Consider the following 10,383-nt stretch of genomic DNA (forward strand, 5'->3'; position numbering starts at 1 on the left):
CTCTAGTATAGTTACACAGAAAGAGAATATGGTTTGGGATTTTTTTTCTGTTTTGAATGTAGCTCTTTCTACATCTAAATAATTCCAGAAATAATTCTGTGAAAGTTTAGATTTGTTGGCTGACTGCAGATGCCATGTTACTGATAGCTGCTCTTACCTCTAGTTTCTGTCACTTCATGATTAATATACAACATACAGGGAACCTGAATAAAAGAAGTTATTCCATGAAAAAAGTGAATGCTGTTTTCCAGCATGTAATTTATTTATTTAGCAAATGAAGACGGGTACAGCTTATTTATGAAATCTGCTGTCCATGGTAGAGAACAGTAGTACCATAGGGCATTTTCATATTACCATATAAAAAACCATCATTTAGCAACCCACCCCTAATCTAGTGTCTGATCAGAAGGGTTGTTGTCTCTCTGAGAATTAATTCCAGCAACAAAATAAATAAGCGCCCTTTCAACTTTTAAAAAAAGTTTAAAAAAATCCCAGCTTTTCCTTTTTGTGATCATTTGCAACTTATGCAGACTTGGCTCTGGCTGTTACTACATTAACAGTTCCTTCTATTGAGCTCAGCTGTGAGGAAGTCACTTGCTTTTTAGGAGGTTTGTTGTCATTGGATACTGCAGTCCTGATGTACATTACTGGGAAGTGCTATTTTTACCGCAAGTCTGCCTCAGCCTCTGGCAATACCAGCTATTTGAGCACAGTTCCTGCCTCTCCAGTTGGCATCTCTGTTGTCACACAGACATATGCTGCCGTTTGCTTATTTCTGCATCCCCAGGTTGCTCTCTGGCAGTGCTCACCCCTAACCTGCTTGCTCATTTGTGCTAAGAGCAGTTGTGCTGTCCTCCTAGAGCGTATCCTCCATATCGACAAGGTGAGCATTTCCTGCCTTCCACCTCTCCCCAGCTTAGCTTTGGGCTGTTTCAGGAAAGAAATATTTACTCCTAAGTCCTGCTTTGCTTTGTAGCCAGTGCTGCACAGAACAGCTTGGTTTGTGTGACTGTAGATAGCAGGAAGATAGAGTGTGAAGTTGGTCATTGTGAGACAGTCTGGGAAATTTTTGCTGCCTGCAGCTTCTTTGTGCCGTGCTGTCCAGTCCCAGGCAGCCTTGGTGGTGGGCTCTGACTGCCTGTTGTAGCAAAACCTCCTCTGCATTAGCAGTGCAGCGTTTTCTCTGCTCTGTGAAGCCAGGGGTCAGACTCTGGTGCACCAGTCTATGATCTACCAGCCCACAACACCTGGCACATGGCAAAGGTGCAGATCCATGGGCTGAGGATGTTTACAGGAGCATCACCAAGACCAAATGGTGGATCCTGCACTTGGGTTGCAACAAGCCCAAGCTACAGGCTTGGGAAAGAGTGACTGGAGAGGTCCTCAGCAGAAAAGGACCTGGGGATGCTGGTTGACATCCACCTTAATATGGAGATATTTTAAAGATGTGCAGATGTACCACTTAGGGGCATGGTTTAGAGGTAGACTTGACATGGTTGGGTGAGTTTAGGTTAATGGTTGAATTCAGTGATCTTAAAGGTCTTTTCCAACTTAATGCTTCTGTGATTCACTCAGCAAATACAGGGTTACAGTAGAGCAGTGAAGCAAGGGCTTTGGTGTGTTCTCCCATTTTTTGCTCTTTCTTCTCCACAACCAAATGAAAATTCCCATTTCTTCTGGGCAGTAAAATGCTTCCTTTTTTGCAGACACTGCTCTTTTCTCCACCTGGGCAGGTAAGGGGCAGCTATCTGCCTGAGCTAAAATGGTGTCTTTCTTGTCTACCCCAAAAGTTAGACCAAATATAAGAATTACCTCTCTTCCCCAGGTGACTGGATAAAGTTGAGAAGCTGCAGACAAAAACTGACTTTTCTGTACAATGTGGCATCCTGAAGTGACACAAAAGCTGGAAGGTATGAGAACAGTGACAGTGTATCCATGCCATCCATCCCTCATAGTCCTACATGCACCGCTGCATCATTGCAAGTGACATCTGCATATGCAGCAAGGACAGAGCAATTGCAAATCCCAAACTGGGAGGAGGACCATTACTATCGTGCTGAGAATCTGGAAACTAGGACTTGACAGAAGCCATGTTGGTCATGTGAGCTTCATCTAGCCCATCTCAGGCCTGTGATGCAGTGGGGCAGGGCCAGCTCTCTTTCCCCCAAGGTGTCGCACAGACACTCGAGGGGTTTCCCAGCAAGCTGAAACTTTGAGGCTGTGTGTGCAGATGGGTGCTGGTTGAGATGGGAGAGGGCCAACAGCACTTGGAGCTTTTCCTCTCCTTGGAGTGGGCACTGGAGGAGTGAGACATGTACTGACTTGGAGAGAGTGCTGGGGGCATTCCTGGGTACTTGGAGTGGTGAGGTGAGGGTCCTGGGCCAGCACACCCCTCTTTGCTCATTCCCTAGCTTTACCCTCATGGTGATTGATGTTGGCTAATGCCAAGTGCTTACTTCTCATACCACTCATACTGCTCCTGCTCCTCGGCTGGACAGGGGGAGAGAAAAGTACAACAGAAGGCTCATGGGTCGAGATAAGGACAGGGAAATCATTCACCAGTTACCATCACAGGTAAAACAGACTCCACTCAAGGAAATTATTTAATTTATTGCCAATCAAAATCAGAGTACAATAATGAGAAATAAACCCAAATCTTAAAACAGCTTCCCCAGACCTCACCCTTCTTCCCAAGCTCAATTTTATTTTATCTTCTCTGCATTCTCCCTACAAATGGCACAGAGGGACAATTAATCACATGTTGCTTTTGCTGTTCTGTCCTCTTCATGCTCTTTCCCTACTCCATTTGGAGTTCCTGCCAGGGAGACAGTGCTTCACGTAATTCTTCAGTGTGGGTCCTTCCCTTGTTATGCAGTTCCTCATTAACTGCTCCAGTGTGGGTCCCCATGTGTCCTTTCCATGGGGTGCAGTCCTTCAGGGATAGATTGCTCCATCCATTGCTCCAGGGGTCACAAGTCCTGACAGAAAGCTGCTCCAGCTTTGCTGCTGTGGGCTGCCCTCTCCATGGACCTCCCAGGGACCTGCTCTAGCACAGGCTTCCCATGGAGTCACAACCTCCTTTGGGCATCCACCTTCTCCAGAGTGGGTTCCTTCAAATACTGCAGGTGGCTCTGCGCTCCCCCATGGACCCCCGTGGGCTGCAGGGGCAGAGCTGCTTCACCCTGCTCTTCACTGTGGGCTGCAGGGGAATCTCTGTTCCAGTGCCTGGGGCATCACCTCCCCCTCCTTCTGCACTGACCTTGGGGTCTGCAGGGCTGTTCCACTCACATGTTCTCACTCCTCTCAGCTGGCTGCTTGGCAGTGCAGCAGTTTTTTCCCCTTTCTTAAATATGTTATCCCAGAAGTGCTACCACTGTTACTGATGGCCTCAGACTGCCAGTGGCAGGTGCATCTGGAGCCAGCTGGCATGGGCTCTCTTGGATGTAGGGAAAGATTCAGGCAGCTTCTCACAGAAGGCACTTTGTAGCCTGCCTCCCTGGCCCCTGCTACCAAAACCTTGCCGTACAAACTGTCTACCCCAAATTCAGATCATTTTCAAGGACTTGTGTACCAAGTTTCCATTTCTCTTCAGTTCCTATAATTCCCTGTTCTGTTCCAGTCTCTTTTTTCTATCCTCTTCTCATCAAGGACCAACCTCTTGGCTCCTCTCCTGTCTCCTTTGCTTTCCTCTATCGCCCTTCATTGCCTTTTCTCTCCTCTTGCATGACACTGTTCCCATTTTCTTGCTAAGCTCTTTGTGATTACCCCATGCACCTTTTGGTCCCTGCTGGATGTGCTCCTTTTATCCAGTCCCAGCCTCTCCTCTGGGAGGGCGGCCAGCACTCCACAGTCACTACTTTGCATCAGCCCTGAGAATACCTTGGTGCAGCTGCAGGACTGATTGTTGTGGGATATCAAGCATTTTCTGTATTTTATTTGCGTTTTACCTTGATGATTTGCAGGTTTTCTCTGGTTCTTTGTCCAAGCTGGACAGAATAGGATGTATGTTTTTTGATACACAGACCAGTGGCATTAGCTCTTTAAACTACCTGTATCATTTTTAAGATAATTTTTGTCAAGGACAAGTTGAGATTTTCATGTGTGTGGAGTGTTGTCATTTCCTAGTGAGAACTCCAGGCATGATGATGATGTCCTTGAGAGTCAGATGTGTGAGCTGGAGTGTGGGATCTGGAACGTGCAGAGGCTATCAGAACATGCACCAGTTTTCCAGCTGGTGTTGCAGAATGTTGAGTTCACAGGTGGCTTCCTAGCAAACTTGCTTTCGAGCAAAACTTGCTTTGGCAAGCCTGGCACAGCATGTGACACAGTTAGAGGTGTGCTTGGCTCCTGGGGTGCTGCTGAACTGCAGGTGTCCTGAAGTTTTCCTCAGTGATTGACTGTTCTTTCTTTAAGGAGGTTAACTCTGCTCAAAAAAACCCCGCTGGCTTTCTCCATTGGGAATGAGTGACAAATATCCTTTGTATTAAGGATGTTTGTTAAATTCCTATTCAGCTATCTCATGGTATCTCTGAATTGCCCTTCTGTCAACAGTGAGCGGCCTGGTTGAGCATGTGCTTTTAGTGAGAGTACCTAGCTATGCCAGGACAGATCCACAATTAAATTGTGGTCAGTTGCCCAGCAAACACTAATATACTTAAAATCAAAGGAGGAGAAGTACTGACTGCCAGCAAGCAAGGTGCCAGTTTTATTACCCTCAGAGTTTATTGCTTTCCTAATTAAAATCTCAATCATTCCTTGACCACCACCTGCATCTATAAACGTCCTGTAAGTGTGATGTAAGGTGACTTGGTGTGACTGGCAACATGCACAGGGCAGGTGGTGCAGGCTGTTTGCACTGAGCACAAATGACGTGTAGAGTTCAGCAGTTTTTTTTCTTTTTCTGATTATTTATTTACATTTTTAGAATGACCGTGGGCGAGGAATGACTGCTCGCTTAACCCCATATCCTTGCTTGCAGTTCCACATAGATTCTGTGGAAGGTCCTGATTGTAGACCTGTTTCATGCTCTGGGCCACAGGACCCAAGTTAGAAAAGGCTCCTGTTTCTGTGGTGTGATGGGGCTGTACAAACTGATGCTTTGTCCACCCTTCCCATGTGGGGAAAGAATGGGCTGCAGCATTTGGCTTGCAATTGCGTTATGTGCTTCTGCCCAAAACACAAATCCTGTGAGCTCCTGCCCGAGTGTTTGAAAAATGAACATTAAGTCCTGCCCTGCTGCATGGGCCTGACTGTGTGTGATGGAGTCTGTGCTGGCAAAATGTAAATTGCTTGTAATTATGACAAATCATGTGCGGTGCTCATACTGTGAACTACAAAGCTTTTGTCCAGTGCTGCTTATCCAGCTGCTTAAAAAGCTCTCTTGATAAAGTGCATGAAGCTCAGAAACAGCCTTCCAGGTTTGGTTGTTCATATTTTGTTGAGGACACTGAAAATAATTTGGTCTGTTTGAAGAAGTTGCTTCTATTCCCCGGAGTTTCTTGTGATGTGGGGGAGCAGGAGCTGGACTACAGGACAGGAAATGCTTAGCAGAAGAGCAAGATAAAAGCAAGTTTGTTATTAAAAGGAACTTTGAGCATTGCTCTTGATCTGTGTCCTTGATAAAAATCCCTAGTGCTGTTCATCCTTCCAGTAACAGCTGCAGGCATGTAATTTTTCCTCTTTCTGTATTACTGGACAATCTGTCTGACTGCTTTTTTTAGTTAGGCATTTTCTGCGGTAAGAAGTGGTTTCTTCTATCTGTTTTGTTTGTTTCAGCAGATGCTGAAAGCATGCATGCATGAGAGAGCAATGTGTATGTTACTTTACCTTGCATGAGCACAGAATGGCACACACAAGAAGTAACTGCTGGGATGAATTATTGTTCTTTTCCATGCACTGTTTTACTTTGGTCTGTGGTCAATGCTGTCAGTATGTGGCAGCCATGTTTACAGAGCACCACTGAGTCAAATATCCTAGCTGGAGATTTGAAAAAGTTTGATACCTTCATAGCCACAGGTGTTTGGAGCTGTGCTTGCTGAGATAAGAGTGCTGCACTTTGTGGAGCAGAGAGTTTGATCCTCCCTTTCAAGGGCAGTGCTGCCTGTCTCAGCTAGGCTGCCCCTGTCCAGGGGAGTCCCAGCCCACTGCTGGCTGTAAATCCTGCCTGCAGTAGGTGGGATCCTCTGGCACAGCAGGTCTAATCCAAAACCAAGTTCTCAGCAAACACTCTTCCCTTTCTTCTGTCTTTTAGTATCAAGATGGTGCTGATGTGGACCAGTGGGGACACGTTCAAGACTGTTTACTTCATCCTGAATCAGGCCCCTTTCCAGTTCTCCATCTGTGGACTCCTGCAGGTATTTGTGGACATCGCTATCCTCTTGCAGGTTTACTTGTACAGCCACTACCCTCAGAAGCCCGTGTCCCACGCTGCACACCCAGCCAGCACCAAGGCCCTGTGAGGAACTTGGCTGGGCAGATTGCAGGTCAGCAGAGTCAGCCATGGCATCTCTTCTTCCACTTGTAAATACTCCTGTGTTGCCAAGTTGAAAGCAGAAATGAGAACAAGGATGGAAAACGCGGCTGCACGTCCAGCCTTGGAGGTTCTGTGTTAAATAACTTGCTCTGTTTTCAGACTTAGCTGTACAGAACTGTTTCTTGGTGGGGGGAGGGGCACTTTATTTTTGCATATGTACCTATGAGCCTTATTAATTCACAAATGTTTGTATATATAATCACAAGGGCTGGATGGTTTGTGTTTTTAATGCTATTTAAAAATGTTACACCACAGAAATTATAGGATATTTTGTCTGAAACTTCTACCTATTTATAAAATATAAAGTCTGTATATTGGCAGGAGGTTTGTGGCATATACTAGCATTCAGTATCTCCATGATGGAGGAAGCAGTATTGAAGAGCAAATCCAGGAACTTTCTCTTTTCCCTATAAGGATGTCTGGTGAGAGAAGGTGGGGGTGGGAGGCCCTGCAAAGAGGTGAGCAGCCAGAAATGTGCCGACCACAGATGCTGTAAAGCTAAAGAGTCGGCAGATATTCATCCCTGCTGCAGGACACATGGAGGAGATGGTGGAGGGGGTCTGATGGTGCTGGAGTCACGTCTAGAGCTGGCACAGCCAGTCAAACACCCAGGCAAAAGGAGGAGCCAGCAGGTGATTTCTGGAAACTTAGGTACTCGTGCTTTGGAACTGTGGGGTGTGCCCCTGCAGCTGTGCACAGGACACAGCTGGGATGTAGGGTCTTTCCCAAATCGAGCGGCCAGCAATGGGCATGGCCAGTATTGCCAGGCAAGTATTTCTAGATGTGATTGAGCCACAAAGATAGAAGCAGGTCCACTTTCATTGGCTCAGAAATGAAAAAGTTTGAGATGGAGGAACAAGCTGAATCCCCTGGAATAGGACCAGCATCTGACAGCTTGATTTGTTGAGGCTGAGATTCGTGTTCATGTTGTTCAATGCCAAACAAGAGCCAGGTTATGTTTTGGGGTGTTTCCTGCATTTGCCCAACAAGGTAGGGGTCCATGTTTTTCTTTTACTGTTGTGAACTGTTGAGCTCTTAAAGAAGAGGTTTTTCTCTTTTAGAAGAATGAGCAGGCTGTACTGAGAGGGACTAAAAGAGCAGAGTTCATGTAGATTTTGTCTCTAAAGGCCATTAGCCAGCACAGGTCACCATACTCTGTCCGTGACATGCAGCTCTGGTGGTGTGGACCCGTGGGGCTGTGACCAAGCCCTTGGGCTCCTGTTGTGACACTGCTGTCATGAACCTGCCCCAGGTGATGTGAGGAGGCCGTAGCAATGCCCTCGGTCCCAGGAACAGCTGTGCCTGTGCTGCTTCCTTCATGAGGCTTCCTCCCTCTGCTGGGTGAGTCCTGTCTGGCCACAGGCAAGGTGTTGGACAGATTTTTCAGAATCATTTTTTCTCTAAGAATAGCCCAAGAGCTTCTGTTTTCTTAGCAGTGGCAGCAAGTATGAGGTTTGATGACTTCAGTGTGTAAGTCAGATAACTCCCCTACCGTGCTTTCTTTGGGAACCTCACAATTTGAGTCTGGACTGTCTGGATTGGTGGCAAACTGTCCAGTGGAGGGGAGTCACACTGTGCCCAGGCACTGACTCCCTGCTCTTTGTTCAATACCATACTCTTCTAGGCCTGAAGTGACCTTACAAAGACAATGTACTCAGCATGGCAGACTATGAATGTTTTGTTCTTCTCTTTTCTCCAATGTTCTGGTTGTGCTACAAGAACATCTGGGCTTTTGTCTTTTTTAATTGAAAACATAACAACTGGCTTCTCCGATATGCTGCTTTAATGAGGATTGTATTTCTACTGTTAGAAAACAAACACTTTGTTGTGTGTTTTAATTGTCTGAAGGGTTTTTTTTAATAACTTGTAGTGGTAAGATTTTTGTATTTGGTGGTCTTTTTCTAATATTCTGCAAAACAGGGATGCAAGAAATTTCTGGTTCATAAGAAACTTACTTTGGTATGTTACAGCTTCACTGGGAGTGCACACTTTTGGCCACCTCTTTGGCTTTGAACTACAGATATTACTGAGGATAAAAGGATAAAACAATTTCTGCTTTTTCCTTTTGGGATTCTTCCTTGGGTGGATTCTTGAGTCTGTCACCAGTACCTAAACCAGCGAGCTCTGCGGATCAGTCTCATTTACACCACAGCAGCAAATGCTGGAAGAGAAGCCAGTGAAACCATGTCTAAGTCATCTTCTGTATGTGGCATTTAGCAAGTAGGACTCTTGGCCAGGAACTCTAGAACTTCTTACAAGGTACTTTAGGGACAAAGTGTTACAGAACTTTTGTTTTCTTCTCTAGTTGTCAGGAAGTATCTGTTTCAATGATCACCTCAGAGAATAAGAAATCGCTTTCTTTAAATAATTCTCTTTGAATGTATGGCACATTTCATGGACTTGATTTTTTCTGTCAGTTGCAATGTTTTTTTTTTAATAAAAATTACCTATTATATATAAATTGCAGAGTTGCTTTGTTTTGTTCAGGTACAAAATGTGTGCTTCTTAACTCTTCCTATAAATCTTCTTGTCAGGAGCATTGTTGATACAAATAACTAGCATGGTTTTTCCTTCTGATGGGTGAGTAAGCACAAGGCAGAAATTTTCTTGATGTCATGATGCACAGCAGGGATTCTGGATTTCTGTTCCCTACTCTTCAGTACATACCAGGGTGAATTTAACCATTGAGACCACATAACTTGTGTTTGCAATGCTCACAGTAAAAACCAAACTGCTAACAGATTATTACATAGCTTTAAGCAGGCTGCAGAATGAAGTTGAAGATGGGATACAGATGAGGGATGTGCTCTTGGCAGCCTCTGCACAGAAGATGAGGACGTTGAGTCTGTCATCTCATGGCCAGCTACTGTTCTAAGAGAAGTCTTAGCCACCCTCCCTGTTCCTTCTGGATGGGAAAACAAGCCAAGGCTGTCAGGAGCAACCTTGCAGCTGCTGTGCACCTCCTGGATCCTGTCAGGCTGCTGATCCAGGATGTTGGGCTGCTCTGGCATGGAGAGGTGGTTTGCTATTGCTGTGTGCCACGCTGCTGGAGCTGCAGAAGGGGAGCTGGGGAGGGGAGAGGGCTGCAGGTGTAAGAGAGAGGGTTGGGCAGGGCAAGAGGAGATGTGGGGCAGACTGAGCTTGCTCAAATAAGGGTTTGAAAGGTGATACTCCTGAAGGGAAGGGTTAGAAGGAAAATCAAAACATGAAGGTAAATCAGCAAAATGGGTAGGAAAGGAGGAGAAATATGAGGGTGGGGAGTAAGCCCTGCCTGTTCACTTGCAGTCTGCTGGCAGTGGAGACCCAAGCAGTTCTCACAGCAGTCAAGCCTGATCAACACTTGCAGTGCCTGCACCCTCTCTCCCAGCCAGTGCTGGTATTACTGGCTGCTGCTTTGGCATTCACTGTGGGGCAGTCAGTGGTGGGACTGGCCCCAAAGGAAACAATGGGGAACCCCATCTCTGGGTGCTGTACCAGCCCAGCACTGCCCCAGGCCTCCCTCAGGGCAAATCTCTCCCTCTGCTGTGCATGGCAGTCAGTGGTCTGCACTGTGACTCCAGGGAGGGAGAAATTTCATGGTTAGATGTTTGAGATGCATGCAGTTAGGTGCAATTAAAAAAAAATTAAGACATAAAATAAAGCTCACATTTGGTACTGGGTATGAAGCAAAAATGGGCCCACAGGTTCTGTTTGTTAAATCTGATTGTGATCCTCAGGCTCGAGAGCCAAGCAGGTTTCAAGGACCTGACTGACAACTGTAGCTTTGTTGGAGGCTTTCTGTAAGAAAGAAGACGCCAATATGAGAGTGAGCAGTGTGCCAATAAATAAACACTTCCTGGATACCTGTGCCA

General features: G+C 46.0%; 1 protein-coding gene across 3 annotated transcripts in view; it reads left to right on the forward strand.

The window, feature by feature from the left end:
• SLC66A2 (solute carrier family 66 member 2) overlaps positions 1 to 8,993 on the forward strand; it is a 66,190-nt gene extending 57,197 nt beyond the window's left edge. For 2 of the 3 annotated variants that reach the window (XM_059474895.1, XM_059474906.1), the window contains one exon: positions 6,251 to 8,993. In XM_059474895.1, coding sequence (XP_059330878.1) covers positions 6,251 to 6,458 — 208 coding nt within the window. In that variant the 3' untranslated portion in view covers positions 6,459 to 8,993. The remainder of the gene's footprint in view (positions 1 to 6,250) is intronic. The other variant, XM_059474900.1, reaches the window with a different exon arrangement.
• Positions 8,994 to 10,383: the final 1,390 nt, after the last annotated feature.

The sequence above is a fragment of the Ammospiza nelsoni genome, chromosome 1 (genome assembly GCF_027579445.1).
Source record: "Ammospiza nelsoni isolate bAmmNel1 chromosome 1, bAmmNel1.pri, whole genome shotgun sequence".
In the NCBI taxonomy this organism is placed as follows: domain Eukaryota; kingdom Metazoa; phylum Chordata; class Aves; order Passeriformes; family Passerellidae; genus Ammospiza; species Ammospiza nelsoni.